Source organism: Branchiostoma lanceolatum, chromosome 17, assembly GCF_035083965.1.
Source record: "Branchiostoma lanceolatum isolate klBraLanc5 chromosome 17, klBraLanc5.hap2, whole genome shotgun sequence".
NCBI lineage: Eukaryota > Metazoa > Chordata > Leptocardii > Amphioxiformes > Branchiostomatidae > Branchiostoma > Branchiostoma lanceolatum.
The window spans coordinates 5,922,986-5,942,455 of record NC_089738.1 but is presented as its reverse complement, the minus strand read 5'-3'; the positions used below and the strand labels follow the sequence as shown (position 1 = coordinate 5,942,455).

The 19,470-nt window shown below is 43.4% G+C and overlaps 2 protein-coding genes across 2 annotated transcripts; one reads left to right on the top strand and one right to left on the bottom strand.

Annotated features, from left to right (window-relative positions):
* The first annotated feature begins 424 nt into the window (after positions 1 to 424).
* On the top strand, positions 425 to 6,209 carry LOC136422556 (COMM domain-containing protein 2-like). Its single transcript, XM_066410336.1, has 6 exons — positions 425 to 585; positions 1,024 to 1,101; positions 1,711 to 1,793; positions 2,540 to 2,713; positions 4,153 to 4,222; positions 5,255 to 6,209. The coding sequence occupies exons 1-6, from the start codon at positions 519 to 521 to the stop codon at positions 5,380 to 5,382; spliced, it is 600 nt and encodes a 199-aa protein (XP_066266433.1). The 5' UTR covers positions 425 to 518; the 3' UTR covers positions 5,383 to 6,209.
* Positions 6,210 to 7,809: 1,600 nt separating this feature from the next.
* Positions 7,810 to 19,238, bottom strand: LOC136422555 (lys-63-specific deubiquitinase BRCC36-like). Its single transcript, XM_066410335.1, has 6 exons — positions 19,055 to 19,238; positions 10,837 to 11,044; positions 10,186 to 10,274; positions 9,409 to 9,473; positions 8,768 to 8,899; positions 7,810 to 8,046 (listed from the first exon to the last, which is right to left on the bottom strand). Exons 1-6 carry the CDS (start codon positions 19,157 to 19,159, stop codon positions 7,839 to 7,841), a joined length of 807 nt encoding a protein of 268 aa, XP_066266432.1. The 5' UTR covers positions 19,160 to 19,238; the 3' UTR covers positions 7,810 to 7,838.
* Between the last annotated feature and the right edge of the window lie 232 nt (positions 19,239 to 19,470).

Here is a 19,470-nt window from a genome sequence, read left to right as displayed (position 1 = left end):
TATCATAATGAAGGATTATATGGCATATAATTCTTTTAAATTTATAAATATTGTATCATTCTTATATTTATAGCTGGTTAATTGTATCAAAAAAGGGTTTTTATGTTAAAAATAATTTTATAATATACCCAATACCTTGATTTTAGTGGTATCAGCCAGATGTCGGAAAACAATACAGGAGGACTACACTTTTCAAAAAGGGGTGCTTAAAATAAAATATTACTAATATTACTATTTATCAAAATAAAGTAGTATACGGTACTCTGTTCTTTTAGATTCATATCTATAACATAATAGTAATATATATTGCTATTCAAAAGGTTCTAATCTTATATACAATACCATCATGTAACCACTATCTTGATTTCAGTGGCATCGGCCAGTTGTCGTAAACTGTTGCCGTAAACCGGCACTTGTAGGTCACAGGACTTCCGGGTTCATCTTTGGGGGAGTTGCTGGTTTTGGTCGAAGATTTTTGTGAGGTTTTCGTTGAATTCGTGGCGAGTAGACTTCCAACCATGCTTCTAGTGTTAGCAGACGAACACAAGGAGCATCTAGGCTTCTTGAATGAAGTCGATGTGGAAGGTACGTGTTGCTTGCCTTGTAAATTTGTTGTTCAAACTTTTGCTCTAACCTAAGACTAGTAAGAGTAAGAAGGCGGTAGCCTCAAAAAGAAAGAAGAAATTATAATACAGGACTGTACCTCAAAGGTTTCAAGACCGTTGTATACCTCTTGCCCGAGACTATTCGCTTGATGTTCCTGTCAATAAGAAGTTTTGCACTATTGACAGGATATTCCTGTCACTAAGATTTTTTGCACTATTGGCTGGATGATCCTGTCAATAAGATTTTTTGCACTATTGACAGGATGATCCTGTCTATAAGGATTCTCTTGCACTAATGACAGAATGTTCTTGTCAATAGCCATGCCGATATTTCAAAACTATTGTGTACCTTTTTTGTATGCTCTTCGATAATTTTTGTCTATTCACAACGATTTTGTATTTGTTCTTGTTGTTGCAGTTGTCAGTGAATTCTGTAGAATAGCCATGGAGTTCATCAGGTCCGGACCTAATCCTAAACTCTACCAGTCAGCAGCACGTAAGCAATCTGTTTGTTTGTTTGTTTGTTTTTTGCTTATCTGGTAAACTGCATCATGGTGTAACACACCAGGTTTGTACTGAACAACTTGTACTAGCTGCATATCCAGACAGATTTATTTGGTCCACACACACCGGGAAGGACCCCTACTCTTTTGGATATTAGTGTGGTGGGTTCTTTTACATGCTTGAAGTGTGGATCTTCTCAAACAACGGGCCTCTATTCAATGTCCTATTCAAGGGATGTCCGTAGCCGAAGCTAGGTACTCATTTTCACCTTGGTGAAGTCAGGAAATTTGCATAAAGTGCCTTTCCCAAGGGCACAACGTCAACAGGACAAGTGATGTTCTAATTGCGTAATGCAAGACAAGATTGTTTCATTTGTATGATATATGTCAGTAGAGATGAAAAAATTCTAAGAAGATGCAGGGATATAAGATAAAAAGGTAATGCTATTAGTAATGTTCATAACTGTCTCTCTGTGTGTTTAAAATGGAATATTTCAGAGCTTCAGCATAAAACTTGCCAATCGGTGATGTAAAATAGATGGAGTATCTGTAATAATCTTCCGTATCAATTCTTTGAAATCATTTTTCTTCTGTCATTGTAGAAAAACTTGCAGTTGCATCAGAAACAGTACAGCATGGAGTGGAGGGACTGATGTTCTTACTTACAGAGGCAGCTAGGTACATGGTAAGTACACATGGTGTTCTTACTCACAGAGGCAGCTAGGTACATGGTAAGTACACATGGTGTTCTTACTTACATACTAAGCAGCTAGGTACATGGTAAGTACATGGTGTTCTTACTCACATACTAAGCAGCTAGGTACATGGTAAGTACATGGTGTTCTCACTTTGATACATATTAAGCAGCTAGGTACATGGTAAGTACATATTATTCTTACATACATACTGTTATTCAAGCACACTAAAATCAGAGTATTTGCAGATGACCAAATTTTCTTATTACAGGCCTAGGAAAAATGTAATAAGTAAACAGTGACTTAAAAGGACACAGCCAGTTTCCTCTGCAATGGAGAATCACAACTTTCTTTTCAATGAGTATTTTACAGCAATCTGCATATACTTTCACATTGCATTTGAACTAAGTGTAATACTCTTTGTCCTTTCGGATGGTGACGTAAAGCCAGCGGCCCCGTGTATGAGAGAGCTTTAGGCATAAGCCTCAAGCGTCAAACCTCTGCACATTAATGAACCCAGCACACTTATCGAGAAGAGTAGGGGTGACCCGGTGTGCTTGGTCCAAAACGCGAGCCATAGCGAAGCCACATTGCACTACCACTAGCTACTTGAAAAAGCATCATGCTTTACCACAATTAAAGATGCCTGCTTTATCTTTTTTTATATGATACTCTATATGTTCTTTTCATCTCTATTCCCCCCCCCCCCTCACCCAACCCCCCCCCCCCCTCCCAGATTTCAGAGATAGACTTCCAGGACTCCATCATGACTCTGGGGTTCAGTGAGGAACTCCGTTCCCTGCTGCTGCAGCTGTACTTAGACAACAGGACGGAGATAAGGACAATCCTGTCAGAGATGAGCATGGACCTCCCTCACTACCACAACCTGGAGTGGAGGCTGGAGGTCACGGTAAGCAGGCTATTAGCTAGCAGGCCGTCAGGGAGTCTTCTAGACGCCCTACACTAAGTGTACTTAGACAACAGGACAGAGATCAGGACCATCCTGTCAGAGATGAGCATGGACCTCCCTCACTACCACAACCTGGAGTGGAGGCTGGAGGTCACGGTAAGCAGGCTATTAGCTAGCAATGCGTCAGTGCGTCTTCTGGACGCCCTACACTAAGTAAACAAATGAGTAGCCTGTCAGAGATGAGCATGGACCTCCCTCACTACCACAACCTGGAGTGGAGGCTAGAGGTCACGGTAAGCAGGCTATTAGCTAGCAAGGCGTCAGGACGTCTTCTAGACGCCCTACACTAAGTGTACTTAGACAACAGGACGGAGGTCAGGACCATCCTGTCAGAAATGGGCATGGACCTCCCTCACTACCACAACCTGGAGTGGAGGCTGGAGGTCACGGTAAGCAGGCTATTAGCTAGCAGGGCGTCTTCTAGACGCCCTACACTAAGTGTACTTAGACAACAGGACGGAGATCAGGACCATATTGTCAGAGGTGAGCATGGACCTCCCTCACTACGGCAATCTAGAGTGGAGGCTGGAGGTCACGGTAAGCAGGCTATTAGCTAGCAGGGCGTCAGGGCGTCTTCTAGACGCCCTACACTAAAAAAAGAAAGAAATTAGATGCCCTCCTTTTGCAGGGGACACCCAGAGGACGTGCATCCTGTTTCCTTGGTAATTACATACCCACCCCCCTGACTTCCACTGTTGTTTTTTGTACATAACATTGTGAGACACTTGAACATTGCTGTAAATTGATTGACATGCAAAGATACCGCGTAATATAATCCATACAACCCATTGGGGAAGCCTGCCCCCCCCCCATTAGCCAGATAAAAGTCTGACACTAAGGAAGAAATGACATGGTAACCTTGTCATTTAGACTCAGAGTCTAAAGTTCCTTGGTACAAGTCCCTAGCAGGTGCAAAAGTCGTGCCCTTGGGAAATGTACTTCACTTGACTCAAAGGCAAATGAGTACTATCTAGCATCTTGCATGGGATGTAAACCTGGAGGTTCCTTGAGAAGAGTACATTAAAAACCCAACACACTTATTGATAAGAGCATAATTCAGTTCAAGAAACTGTGTTTAATAGCCTTACATATTGTGTTCTATGAAATATTGGTCCTCCTCAAGAAGTTGTTTTCAGCACCAAGGACAGGTATGCATCATAATAAATGTTCAGCATAGCTGAAGAAAATCTATCGTCTGTCTATTGCAGGTTGAACAAGTTAACTTGTCTGCACCATATATATGTACTTTGAAGGTCCCCAAGCCCAGGGTGCCAGCTGCCTGTTATGGAGGTGTCGTGTTCACTTCCTGTACTTATTTTTCATGCGTTTCTATTGAAAATAATACAGTACAGGAAATTTTGTATTCTCTGTTGTTCCAGGTTGCCAGCAGGACTCTAAGACATCAGGTCACTCCCAGGCTTATGATGAAACTGCACACCCAAGACTCAGGTAAATTAGACATATGTAGCTAATTCAGAAGGAGAATACACTCTTTCCTGAAACAAAATTGCAAAGCCATTTAGAGGCCAATTCTGGACACTGAGCTAAATTGATGGCATATTTTGTTACTATGCTAGGAGATGACGGTAAGTGCTGGATTTGAAGGCTTGTCGGTTGTATTTGAGAGGAAAATACTTGCCAGGGAGAGAGCCTCATTTCAGTCCTTAGAAAGAAGCTGTTACTATAGAAGGACTATGAGACTGGTATTTGGACACACAGTGTAATGATGTGAGCTAGAGGATAACCTATTTTTATGCTGGAAAGCTCTCATGGTGGTACAAGTAGGGAGATTTTAGCAAACCAATGGCCATGAAATTCTGGACTCTACACCCCCTCCCTCCCTTAGTTCTACCTTCTTTGCCAATCTCGTTTTGATCACTCAAGGTAGCTGAGCCTACCGTAAATGCTGAAATTTTTGCGGTGGTTTAATGTTCACGGTTTTTTATGTATCCTCTTCACCACAAACTACTGTGTGAAATTGTTCTGTCATCTACAAACCTCCCCCCTTGTTTCCATTGTGAATTAAATGTACTCCATTCCCTCCCTACTGCGAAATTAAATCCCCGCAAACTTAAAGGCATTTACAGTATCTTACCAGGAAAGGAAAGTGATCTCGAACCAGTTTAGCTCAAATGAACTCAATGAACAGATGAGCTAATCTTCCACTGGTCATGACGGAGAAGACAGACGTATTTACAGGTTCATTGTACTGGGGAAATTGGCCTAGCTCTTTTTGACAAGCACAATGAACAGTGGACCATGGCTAAACGTCCCGTCCTAAGGACTGCGACCCTTTCCAGTAGCGTGCATGTTGGGTGAGCGACACAGCTGGGATCGAACCCGGGGCTTCTAGTTCCAGAGGCAAGATTGCTAACCACTGGACTACGCACGCTTCCAAACTACGCACGCTACCAGGTACCATACAATAAAAACAAGTGCTTGTAATGTAGTAATCCAATAGATGTTTTTTTGCTGCTACAGGTGAGAAGGATGTCCAGGTGCTGCAGACTGACCCCGTGAACCTGCTGCACATGACGCAGGTGCTAGAGGGCGCCCTGGCGGAGATGAAGTCCACACACTGTAGACGGATCGTCAGGAACATAAAATAAGTCTGTGACTCAAGCATTAATTAAAAAGCTTACTGTTAATCACCCTCCCGAACAGGCCCGATATCGCTCAGTTCATTACCTCCCATAGTGGCCCTGCCCTTTCAGGCCTGTAAAATCGCTTCTGGTGACATTATTGACAGTTGCTCATGAATAATTCATGAGCTAGCCTTATTTGGCACAAACAGCCGTTATCTTTACTCTGAACCCAAAGTAGCGATGTAAGACGTAACTTGATTGGTTGATGGCATCCCAGTGTCCTTTGCGCTTTTGCTCTAGATGACTTTAGGCCAACACCTTGATTGGCTGAAAGCTGCTTTGGTGGTGACGTCGCCAGAAGCGATTTTACAGGCTTGAAAGGGCAGGGCCGCTATGGGAGGTAACGTTTATACCAAGCGATATCGGGCCTGTTCAGAAGGGTGACTGTTAATGTGATCAGTGTTAAATTTCAGGTGCACAAATGTGTACTCTTGAGGCTTGATGTCACAAAGTTAAACCCTCAATAAAGACATAAAAATAACCAGTGATTGTTCAAATTGTTCATTGAATGTTCATTGAATGTTAGCTCTTGATTTGTGTTTATTAGAAGATATTACATTTGTTTACAGATTCAGGAGTCCTATAGTGTGATATAGATTGGTCAGTTTATTGTTTTGATTACACCATAACTTTTCCAAGTTACTAGCAGTTGTTCCAATATTCCAATGACTTATGATTTGAGAAAATAGATGTCAATGCTTGCCATAAACTACTCTGTGACAATGATATTTTACAGATGATACTGGTATATTTAATTGTTTGATAATAAAATGGCATATTCAATGTACAAACCATTGTCTCACCTATATTTCTTTTAGTATAAGGCCACACCAATGTAATTTCTTGGTTAACAGATTTTTCATTTTAATTTTAGCATAAAAAAATCATGAAAACAGAGGGCTGGGGTGAAAACTTGCACCTGACCCTGTTCACTCCCTGAAACTGTGTGCACGAAAGTACAAACTTTCCTCTTAGATTCTGTTTTCCCGTTGATTTTCCAATCTAGCATCTTTTTTTAAATTCCGTTAACCAAGAAATTAAAATGGTGTGGCCTAAAGTCAAAATAACTACATATAACACTTGGTTGGAATAACAAGACTGTTATTGACAAGTATACTCATCTACTGTAACAATTATTCCTTCTTATAATTAAAGCTAGATATACATGTATCCATTCAATGACAATTCCCATCATAATCAAAAAGCCATTCACAGAAACACAGGAAAAAAATTGGAAATCAGTCTACATTATAGACTATACATCACTTTATTGTACATCACTGCAAAGCAGAGAAGGTATTTCATTATTTTGTAATTCATAAAATGTTGTGTATCAAAATGACAAAGTTGAATTGTTTTTTCGAACATTTGATGCATTGTAAATTAATGGTCCATAAAACATAGCCAATGTGTGTTTCATTACATAATTTATTATATATTCAAATGCATATAGCACCAACTTTGGTCAACAACATCTACTACTACATTTTACATAGGTAGGATATTTTCATTTTACATGCAACAATACAATAAATATAATGTATCTTGTCCTAAATTGAGGCTCTATACATGTAATAGGCAAAAGTCTTAATCTGGAAAGACATTTTAAATTCGGAAAACTTAAACCCTTTTTGTGAAGCCAATAACATTATCATCATTCTGATAGACTAATATCAACTGATTTTTATTCTAATTATGATATAATTTGCCCAAAATCTGACTGATGTTCCCAGAATTCTGGCTGAAGTTCCCTGTTGACATCTAATTGTTACCTAGTAGATATTATGAACCCTTTGTTTCGTCATACTTGTATACATAGTCATAGATACATAATTTTAGAAAAAACTTAAAGGCATCCAGAGCATTTTATGTGGCTTGAAACTTGAATAAAAAAACTCAAATTTCTAGTCATTCCTACACATAGTAAGTTTCAATAACACATATCGACATTAAAGGAGCAAAGATACGATGCCGTTGTGTGGTGAGAACTGATAGAAAATCCAAGCCCTAATAGACTGATCCTGACTGTCTGTCACAATTAGCGGTTCGACCAATGAGAGAGTGACTGCAAGTTTGTCAAATATTTGCATTTTTATGTTTTGATTTTGCATTTTTACGTTTTGACAGACGTGGGCGGGGCTATGGTACCGGTCTATTTACACTAGTAGGCACGTGAAACTAAAAGATCACCTTGTAGCTTATTTTTGTGCCGCTTTTGAGCACTTTTGATAAGAAATCTGCACGCAAATGAGGTAAACAGTGGTATTAAATGTCAATTTCATAAAGATTACAGCAACTAGAATATTTCCAGCTTTCAAGCCTCATAAAACGCTCTGGGTGCCTTTAAGTTTTCCAGATTTAGAGGTCTTTCTGGATTTAGAGTGTTGTTGGTTATGTACATATACTCCTATATAAGGTTCTCATTTTTGGCTCTTCTGATGAAATTCCTGTATATCTTTCTCCAGCTGTTCTTTCTCTTCCTTCAATCTTTTTACCTTGTTCTTGTTATACTGTACCCTGTTCTCTAGTGTCTGCACTAGAGACCCACTAAGCACCTCCATCAGGTGGCTGAGGGACTGCATGTAGACTGTACCATTATGAATACAGGTGGTGAGGTCCAGGCCTTCCCTGTAAAGAAAATGTACTGTAATTCACTTTATCTTAACTTTCACGGTGTAAGGAAAATGGGTACTTTCACTGAACTTTAACTTCACGGTGGCGCCAAGTCAAGGAATGATACATGATAACAACAGTTTTTTTTATGGTAATGATAAGTTCACAGTACAGAGGTGACTGTGAAAACAGTAAACATAAAGTTACAGTGAAAAAAACAAGGATTACAGTATAAGGATTCAGCACAGAAGCTTAAGCTTTTTTTTAAAACAACGGATTCTGTAACACAAGCAAGCAAGCAAACAACATATTAAAGTAACTCAGATGTAGCTGAAATTAGAATTCCACACTTCTAACATTGAAACTAACATGTGTAGAGTGTACTTATGGTTTAATCAGTTCCTTAGTTAACTGAAGGGGCCACCCTAAAGATTAATAGATAGATGAATAAATGATTTGAAGATTAGAAACTCAAACATCAGATCTATCACATTTTACGATATATTCCAATTCATTATTTGCACAGCGTCTGGTATGAGGAAAAAACAACAGTGACCAGTGTATGTGTGGGAAACACGTGTATGTAATTACCAGGGAAACAGGGCGTCCTCTGGGTTTCCCCTACAAAAGGAGGGCATCCAATTTCTTGGTTTCTTACTGTAGGGCGTCCAGAAGACGCCCTGACGCCCTGCTAGCTAATAGCCTGATTGTTAATGGATGATTTAGGACTGTTTACCCTAATGTTCTGCTGTATGCCTCCTGTTCCTCCTGAGAGAAGATCTGGGGCAGCTCCACCAGTGACTCCAGACACGGCCGACTCATGGTGTCCTGCGGTAAGATGTGAAGAGGGATCTCTATTCTCTCATACCTGCACAACACAACAAACAAACAAACAAACATGATGATAAACATGATGTCAGTTGGATAAGTAGTTATAAATTCTGAGCTATTTTTACATATTGACACATCATACATTGTATTCAATTCGTTTCAGCTATATACTAGTATGTATCTGAAATGCTTTGTAGAATTTTCTTTAGCAAATAAATGTATATGTTGTTTCAAAATGTGAAATACATCTAACATTAGCCTGACTAAATTGCGCTCCTAGGGGCCAGTCTGACGGTTATCGTGCCCTAGTGGCGGGGAGGGGGGTTATTGACCTCTGCCAGCGAGAGCTTGTGTAAACACAGGCTAATCTAAGGTAGAAAAACAGCAAACTAATGAAACAGTGCGCAACCAAATAACTAACAGCATCTTATTCTATACAGTTCAGATGAATACTTCACGTTCTTGCCTCAAACTAATGCCCCATAACCATTTGTAATCAATGGTTAACTTAGTAGGACGTATACTGAAGGTAAATAAAGCACATACATGGGAGGTTCTCCTTCTGGACTCTGGTTGATAGACTGGAAACAAGTCACCTGTACCTGGTGTCTCTGTAAAAGGGGTTGGGAACAGGTACAATGAACTTGAGTACAACTTCAACTTCGGTTACCCCCAAATAACCCCGCTAGGGGCAAAGTAGGGGGGGAGGGGGTCCCAGGCTAAGGCGGGCAGGCCTCCAGCCTGGCGCGGAAAGACTCAACGGTGGGAGCCGTAACAACCGCGCCAGGCAGGGCGTTCCACTCGGGGATGGTGCGGGGGAAGTATGAATATTTGTAGGAGTCTGTTCGGGCGTAAAGTGGTTGAAATTTGAGCGTGTGGCTTCCCCGGGTGCGCCCCTGAGCTGGTTTCAGTAGACTATCTGTATTAATATTGATGTAGTTATTGACTAGCTTATAGAAAAAGGTGAGGCGGGCGTTCCTCCTCCTTTCAGAGAGAAGGGTCCACTGCAGGTCATTGAGCAATGATTGTGGTATGGCAATGTGGCACCTATAAGTATAACTACTAAGGCTTTATAATGATTCAAAGTGGACAGAGGCATAATGGCAAGAGCTTTTCAATACAGATTTGGATGGGAAAAACATGCCATTCATATACAGTACACGTAGCTTCAGAAAGATACCGCCCCAATATTGTTGTACAAACTTCCATTGAAAACAAATAGGGAAAATTGCGATGTTGCATTCTTTTTTGTTGTATTACTGGTATTCGATTACATCATGATTAGAAAACTTACTAAGTAAAGTTAAAGTGGATATTACATACTTTTGTGGCCTTGTCCTCATTGAAGACAGCAAAGATGAGCCCAACAAAACAGTCGTCCATGAACTGGTAGGACTGTTGTGTCTGTACATCTACAGACGAAGGGAAGAAAACAACAACAGTCAGATTTGTTAGTTTGTTTGTTTGTTTTGTTTGTATTGCATACCCGGTAAACCACCCCATGGCATAACACAATCAGGTTTGTACTGAAGAGTACAAGCTGCATATCCGGACAGATTTATTTGATCCGTTCACACCGGGAAGGAGTCCCCTACTCATTTCAAGTGTGGTGGGTTCTTTTACATCGAGGTTTGGCTCTCCTCAAACAAGAGACTTCCATTTAACATCCTATCTGAGGGACATCCCTAATCAAAGCTAGGTACATGTACTCATTTTCACCTGAGTGAAGTGATGAAATTAATGTTAAGTGCATTTCCCAAGGGCACAGCGTCAAAGGGACAAGTCAGGGGACCCAGGATTCGAACTCAGGAGCTCTGGGTGCTGGGCCAAACACCCTGCAATTAATTCAAGCCACCACAACGCCACAGTTATATATATATATATAAACAATTACAACTTTGTTCAACTTGATAACTTTATGACTTTTCTGTTACTGTTTAATACCGGCTTATGGTTGGCTCTTTCCAAACTCACCAACGTGCGATGGCCAAACAGTGATATGTGGATGTGAATGGTACCAGCCGACGACTCTCATTGGTCGGTTCAGCTGTACCGCCAGACGCTCTGCCTCTGTGGACGCTGCGGACAGCTGCTCGGGGGAGATCTCCACGCGGTCCTTTCTCTTGTCCGACCGTCGGAGCATGATGACGGCTGAGATGTGTACAGTCCTGCTGGGATCCACCTGGGGAGAACAGTTACAGGTGATTAAATATAGCTTGATAGCAGTACTACAACAGTACAGTCACACAATTTGCACAATGTATTAAAATAATTACTGTCAGTGTAGCGATGTAGAAACACCCCTGTGTAAGAATGGTATGGTCCCAGCACGCGCGCATGCGTGCTGGGCAGTTGGATAACATCAGAATAACAAGTTGTAAATAAAGTCGTCTGTTCCCGCACTTTGGATTCCTGGTCGATCCTGCGTCGGTGTTAGTCGCTGGAAACACAGCATAAGAGGGGTAACAATTTGGAGGTTCTACCGAGATCAATAATTCCAGGATTTGTACAGAAGACGGAGCGATTGCGACCTCGGAACTCTGACAGTAAATGTGGGCGGACGTCTGACAGAAACCGAGAAAGAGCGGGAAATCGAGTTTTCCCGCCAAAAAGTGACGCAGGCAGAAGGTGAGAGGTCATTTTACCATATCGTCAACAAGAAAGATGGCGGCGCCCGTGTCGTGGGGAGGGCGATCGTAGAGCGGCATTAGAAGGAAGTGATTGAAGGACACCGTGCCAACTTAGGACCATATCGTTAGCAGCCCATGGGCAATTGCATGTAAACAGGGCAAGCATGGCAGATAGGGGAATTAAAAGTGAACGCCACCGCAGGTCTAGGAGTTGGTCGGACCCAGAGTTACCACCGCTGAGTGGCCCATTCACCCCAGCTGCTGTCCGAACGCCAACGGTGGTCAAGAAGGAAGAGCCTGAGGCCGAGTTGTCCATGCAGAAGTTGGTGGACGCCACTACCCACCTAACGCACGTTGTCAACGGGTGTTACACAGAAATGGAGCGGCTGGGAGACAGGATGGCCAAATTGGAGGTGGAGACACCGGAAGAGAGGAACAACACAGTGCCGAAATCACCATGGAAGACAGAGGAGAAGGAGAAGTCTGTGAAGAAGAGCCTTTGGAAAGTAGGAGAGGACCAGGGCAAGGGCAAGCCAGCTGCACCTTTCAGTAGGAAAGAGTTTAAGATAACTGGTCAGGTGGGCCAGCTCAGTTTCCGTTCCCTGACCTACCAGATAAAGAGTGGACTGCGGCAGGGATACTCAGAGGAGGAAGTGGTTGATGCAGTGATCAAGGCGATACCGGATAAAGGGGGCCTGCAGGAAGTGAAAACATATCTGGAAGGTAAGGCACATCCTGACTTACCAATGGTCGAGCGAGCGATCAAAGCATACTGCTTAGAAGAGACAGCTACTGACCTGTATAGGAAGTTGAGCATGGGAACCCAAGCAGTAGATGAGTCCCCCCAGGGCTTCCTGATGCGGATGATGGGGTTGAGGGACAGGGTAACCGAAGCCTCCGAAGAAGAGTTATACGATGTTAGGATGGTACAGGCAACGTTTCTACGCGCAGTGTCAACAGGACTTAGAGACGACAACATTCGCATCTATCTGCAGCCATATCTGGACCGTGACAGCTGTGACAGCACCAGTACTAGTGATATGGAACTCCTTGAGAGGATTGGTAGGGCAGTGGCAGTGAAGCAGGAGAGGGAGGAGAAAAAGAGGAGTGCTGGCAGTGCAAGGATCAATGCTAACACAGTAGTGGCACCACCAAGGAGGCCAGTGTGTCAAATTTGCTGGGAGCAACGGAGGGAAAGATGTGACCACTGTTTCAAGTGTGGTGGCAGTAACCACTTCGCCAGAGAATGCCACCAAAGCCGCACCCAGGGAAACGACCCAAGGGCACCCCCAAGGGACTAGGGGCTGCCCTGGACAGTCCACAGTCCCACAGACAGCAAGGAAGGAGGGAACAACAACAACAACAACAACAACAACAACAACAACAACAACAACAACTTCAAATTAACACAATGGCTGCATCACATTTGACACCAAAGCAACAGAGAAGAATAACAAGGTTGGTGGGAAACAAGTGTTTAGTATCGTGTCAACTTGAAAGGGTACCTGCACAAGCATTATGGGACACTGGGGCACAAGTCAGCATCATGTCTGAGGATTGGAGAAGAATACATCTTCCAGAGGTGACAGTTAAGTCAGTGGGAGAAATAGTGGGAGGAACAGACCTTAGCTTGAAAGCGGCAAATGGTACCGAAATACCATACAGCGGTTGGATCGAGGTCAAGTTCAGGCTTGTTGGTGAAGACAGTACACCAGAGTTGATAGTACCCTTTCTCATAACCCCAGACAGCAAGCAGGAACACCCAATCATTGGATATAATGTAATCGAGGAAATCCAGAACGAATGCCGGAAGGCTGACCACTCAGGAGTAGCCCTACTCTCGAAGGCGATACCAGTGAAACCCCGAGAAGCAGAAGCGCTCGTTACCATGATTGAGGATTTCAGCAATGCTATTCCACTGAATGTTAGAGTTGGCAGAAAGAGAGTCCGCATCCCTGGAGGAACCACTGTCCAAGTGAGGTGTAGACTCCCCACTGGTTCAGTGGAGGAGAAACAGACTGTATTGTTCGAGCCACAGGAAGGTGGTAGTTGGCCCACTGGCCTGGAGTTGGAATCAGTGCTAACATCAGTCAGTTCAACTGGTATAATCAAAGTGCCAGTGAGTAACGGCAACCAATATGATGTTCACTTACCTGCGAGGACAGTGTTGGGCCAGATGGAGCTAATCAGGTCTATGGTGCCGGTCGAGCTGAGGAAGGTAGCTGAAGAAGCGAAGCAACCGACAACCCCAGTTCAAGTAAACACTGCGCAGATGGAAAGCGATGCACCAGATGATTGCTGGGATCCACCAGTTGACTTATCTCATCTAAATGATGAACAGAGAAAAGTAGCGAAGCAGATGCTGCGAGAAGAGTGCGGGGCGTTCTCAAAGGACGATTCAGACATTGGTAACATGGAGGGACTCAAGCTGAACCTAAAATTGACCGACCAAGAACCAGTGCAGAAGAACTATGTATCAATTCCAGCACCACTGTACAAAGAGGTAAAAGAGTACATAGAGGATCTGATCAATCAAGGGTGGATCACTAAGTCACGGTCACCATACTCTTCACCGATGGTATGTGTTCGCAAGAAAGATGGTGGTATGAGATTGTGTATCGACTACAGAGCCCTGAATGAGAAGACTGTGTCGGACCGGCAACCTCTGCCCAGAATTCAAGACATCTTAAACCGCCTGAAAGGAAGCACCTGGTTCTCAGTTCTAGACCAGGGGAAAGCATACCACCAAGGGTACATGGACGAAGAGAGTCGCCAGTTCACGGCATTTGTCACCCCATATGGCCTCTACGAATGCGTTCGTATCCCCTTCGGCTTGAAAAATGGACCCCCTGCATATCAGCGACAGATGGAAGAAGTATTAGAGGGCCTCAGCCATGAAATCTGCGAACCCTACATGGACGACACCATAGTTCATAGTGACACATTCGAATCTCATGTGGAGAGGAACAGAAAAGTGTTGCGTCGCCTTCAGGAGCACGGTTGCAAATTGAAGCCCAAGAAGTGTATCATGTTCAGGCGCCAAGTCAGGTATGTGGGCAAATTAGTGACAGCAGAAGGGTACACTATGGATCCAGAGGAAACTGCAGCAGTAAATACCCTAAAGAAGAAGACACCTACCACAGTAGGGGAAGTTCGGAGACTGCTGGGATTCCTAGGGTACTATCGGACATACATTAAGAACTTCAGTCAAACAGCCAAGCCACTGTATGACCTGCTGTCAAACTGTGTCCCAAACCAGCCTATCAAGTGGACCGAAGAACACCAAGGAATACTCTGTCAGCTAACAGCACAACTGACCAGCCCACCAGTAATGGCATACCCTGACTTTGAGAGCCCATTTGTCCTGCACACGGATGCATCTGCACAGGGGCTGGGTGCGGTATTATACCAGCATCGTCAAGGCAAGCTACGTGTGATTGCGTATGGGTCAAGGACATTATCACAATCTGAGAAGAACTACCATCTCCATTCCGGAAAGTTAGAGTTCCTGGCCCTGAAATGGGCAATTACAGAGAAGTTCCGGGACTACCTGTACTATGCGCCCTCCTTTGAAGTCTACACAGACAATAACCCCCTCACATATGTGCTCAGCACCGCAAAGTTAAATGCAACTGGCCATCGCTGGGTCGCTGAGTTAGCTGACTTCAACTTCAATATCAAGTATCGACCTGGGAAAGCCAATGCGGATGCAGATGTGCTGTCAAGAGTACCAGTAGATGCTGAAGAATTCATGACATCGTGCACTGAAGACATCAGTACTAGCGAGGTGATTGATGCCACCCTGCAGTCCATGCGAGCATCAGATCGAGGGGACGCCACCTGGATCAGTGCAGTAACTATCAACACAGATAGTTTACCGATGGAAGACGGTAACCCGACCATCGATCCCCTCAGTAAAGACACAATCAGTGAAGCACAACGCCTTGACCAAGCCATAGGCAGACTAATAGAACTGAAAGAATCAGGAGGCGAGTATCCGAGGAACACTAGGGGAGAATCGCCTGATGTTAGAACACTACTCCGTCAGTGGAATCGCTTGCCCATAGACTCCGACGGGATCCTGCACCGGCGAGCGGGTACTAAATCACAATTAGTGATGCCAGCCAGTCTAAGAAGTTTGGTGTACCGCGAACTCCACGAGAACATGGGACACCTGGGTGCAGAGAGGGTTGTGGACTTAGCCAGACACAGGTTCTACTGGCCCAAGATGCAGAGGGATATCATTGACTATGTAACCACCAAGTGTCCATGCATCAAACAGAGAAGACCTAACATACCAACGAGGGCGCCCCTCACGACAATCAAAACAACAGCTCCATTTGAGATGATCTCGATTGACTATGTACACCTTGAGAAGAGCAAAGGAGGCTTTGAATACATTCTGGTGGTCGTCGATCACTTCACCAGATTTGCACAGGCTTACGCCACCAAGAACAAGTCAGGAAAAACGGCTGCAGAGAAGATCTTCAACGACTTCATTCCACGATTTGGTTACCCTCTGAAGCTGCATCATGACCAAGGGGGTGAGTTTGAAAACAAACTCTTTCAGTGGTTGGAAAAGTTGAGCGGAGTTGCACATTCCAGAACGTCGCCCTACCATCCCCAGGGAAATGGACAAGTTGAACGATTCAACAGGACATTACTGGCCATGTTACGCTCACTTCCTGATCACCAAAAGTCGAGGTGGAAAGACTCACTAAACAAAGTTGTCCATGCCTACAACTGCACGAAGAACGAGAGTACTGGCTATTCCCCGTTCCATCTCCTCTATGGGCGTCACCCAAGATTGCCTGTAGACCTCTTGTTTGGAATACAAGAACCAGATGATGCAACCCAGACCTACCCTGAATACGTGAAGAGGTGGAAACAGGGAATGGAGGAGGCCTATGGCCTAGCCACCAAACATGCTGAAAAAGCTGGTGAAAAGGGGAAGAAGTATTATGACCGAAAAATACATGGCTCGGGCCTGACAGAAGGCGATCGCGTCCTGGTGCGGAATGTGAGTGATCGGGGTGGTCCGGGAAAGCTTAGATCTTATTGGGAAGAAAGTGTGTATACAGTGATTAAGAGAATGGGGCAGGGTCTCCCAGTCTACAAGGTCAGCCCTGAATGTGGAAGAGGGAAGTCTAAAGTCCTCCATAGGAACATGCTCCTACCATGTAATATACTGCCTGACTAGAGACTCCACCAGCAGAACAGGCCAAGAAAACACCTGTTGTCTCGGAGGGAGAGAAGGATAGGGGTAGTACAGAAAGAGACACCCCACAGCATCCTGATGCAGATCCCTTCCAAGAGGAACACAGTAGTGACAGCGACAGCGAGACAGAACCTAAGGAGAGGGGGAGTACAGACAGAGACACCCAGTATTCTGATGCAGATCCCTTCAGAGAGGAACACAGTAGTGACAGCGAGACAGAACCCAAGGAGAGGGGGAGTACAGAAAGAGACACCCCTCAGTATTCCGATGCAGATCCTGTCCAAGATGAACACAGCGACAGTGAGGAAGAGGAAGAACCCGTACCCGTCAGGGTCAGAGGTGAACCAGGCCGAGAAGACAGGCCAAGGCGAATGAGACGACCCCCCCCTACTCTCACATATGATGCGGGTGGACAACCCAGTTACGTGAGGGTACCAACCATGAATGCGGTGGATGCGGGTAATGCCGCGACATGGCCCCCGAATACGGCACCAGGGCAACCTGGACAGTGGTACCAGGCATGTCCTCATTGCATGGTGTTGATTCCAGTAGTTCTATTTCAGATGTGCGCGCCCAGCTAGAAGGGAAGGTGGATTACCGGCTGAAGTCAGAACTGTGTATGGATTACCTGCTGGACTCAGAACTGTATATGGATTTCCTGCTGAACTCAGAACTTTACCAGGATTACCTGCTGAACCCAGAACTTTACCAGGATTACCTGCTGAACTCAGAACTTTGCATGGATTACCTGCTGACCGCAGAACTTAATGTGGATTACCTGCTGACTGCAGAACTTTATATGGATTACCTGCTGAACTCAGAACGTTACATGGATTACCTGCTGAATGGTACCAGGTCATTGGACTCAGAACTTTATATGGATTACCTGCTGCACGCCACAGAGATATGGATTAACCGCTGAACACTATTAGGACATTGAATAGACTATATTATCTGTGTATCGAGCTACATACTGTATCTGTTAGCCACGTTACAACCGAGCGGTCAAGTAGACCCCTGATATTACCAAAACATATGTTCGAAGAAGAGAGCACCGAGTAACGACTTGGAAGTAGACAGTACTTTGAGTATAATGTGCCAAATGTGGAAGAGAAGAAAGAGTTAACACCATGTAGAATAGCCAATATTATCCATGGTTGTGATAGTAATAATGCAGAGTTATCCTTCAAAAAGTACATGTTCTGTTTATTATAAAGATTGGAGCTTTAACAGTAGTTGTAACATTACCTGAAGCCTCATCTTGAATGTTGAAAGTTAAAAAAAAAAGTGTGCACTTTATTAGAAGAAATACGGTATGAAGCACATCTATCGTTCGTGGCAGTTATTTGCCCTGTATAACAATAATGTCGGGACGCCATTTCATTTTAGAGGGGGCGTGTGTAGCGATGTAGAAACACCCCTGTGTAAGAATGGTATGGTCCCAGCACGCGCGCATGCGTGCTGGGCAGTTGGATAACATCAGAATAACAAGTTGTAAATAAAGTCGTCTGTTCCCGCACTTTGGATTCCTGGTCGATCCTGCGTCGGTGTTAGTCGCTGGAAACACAGCATAAGAGGGGTAACATCAGCACTTACCAATTGCAAGAAGGCTCTGTGCATATGGTATACAGCCTTGTATCCAACTCTATTATACTATATACATGTAGTTGCAAGTCTCTTTTGTCCTCTTTGGTCAACATTGCATCATTTTTTTTTTTTTACCTAAACAAACCTGACAAATCCAGCTTTGCATTGGTGATAAAGATTTGAGGTTTGAAATGTAGGTAAATGCGTTTAAAAGGGACAGTTTTGTATGGCTTAACCATCTGTTGCATTTGAAAGTCCGTTTGGACCGTCTGTTGCATTTGAAAGTCCGTTTGGACCGTCCCTCTCCTACAGAATATTAACATCATGCTGTATATACTATATACAAACTTGACAATATACATTAGTACGCTTACGTTTTTATGGCAAGCTTTAAGTGTATACTACATCTAACTTCACTTATTTCAAACTTCACTGTAAAAATTACAATTCAGCCGTTTGTGCTGCCAGAGTTTTCTTTAAATCAATAAAAATCTTAAAATCAGATCAAAACAAATCACACGTCGCCTCGGTTTGAATATATTTGATAACAAATAATTGTCAATCGATTGTACGTGTCAAATTTAAGGATCCTTACTCTAATCAAGGACATTATATAGTATGATTTCCCTGCTCTAATCACTGAGGTTCTATCAAAAACTTAATCATACTAGTGCTCTATCTAAAATCAAGGTCCCTGTCTAAATGAATATGGGGAGGGGGGTGCTGAAAAAAGGATTTGATTTTCATGATCACTTACCTCTCCTATACAAAGTCCCATGACCTCTTCCCTCTCTGTGGACAGAGCGTGAGTTAAACACACCATGTAGGCATCGGCTGCCAGGTGAACGGACGATACTGACATGGCGTTGATAATAATTTTTGCCAGGTACAGTAAAATTATAAAAACGAGTGCCGCTTTTTTTTCCGGTTTCCACAATATAGACCGCAGAGAAACGAACCTGAGTGCTTCTCAGTTTGACACTATAAAATTTTGAATCAAGTTTCGACTTATTTGACGAAAATAATATTCAGCATCATTTTATTGAAGTTTTTGATACTTTGATGTCGCAATATTATATGAAATCATAAAATACAGTAATATTTTGTGTGTGTAGCTGTGGTGGACGTTTATACTTTTCTGCAGGGGAATATTTTCAAGTAAATTGTTCATTG

Coding starts and splice junctions, on each gene's coding strand:
- LOC136422556 (XM_066410336.1), top strand. CDS start 519: ATGCTTCTAGTGTTAGCAGACGAACACAAGGAGCATCTAGGCTTCTTG. Junction 586..1,023: donor GAATGAAGTCGATGTGGAAG/GTACGTGTTGCT, acceptor TTGTTGTTGCAG/TTGTCAGTGAATTCTGTAGA. Junction 1,102..1,710: donor ACTCTACCAGTCAGCAGCAC/GTAAGCAATCTG, acceptor CTGTCATTGTAG/AAAAACTTGCAGTTGCATCA.
- LOC136422555 (XM_066410335.1), bottom strand. CDS start 19,159: ATGTCAGTATCGTCCGTTCACCTGGCAGCCGATGCCTACATGGTGTGT. Junction 8,900..9,408: donor CCAGAAGGAGAACCTCCCAT/GTATGTGCTTTA, acceptor TGTGTTGTGCAG/GTATGAGAGAATAGAGATCC. Junction 8,047..8,767: donor GCATACAGCAGAACATTAGG/GTAAACAGTCCT, acceptor TTTTCTTTACAG/GGAAGGCCTGGACCTCACCA.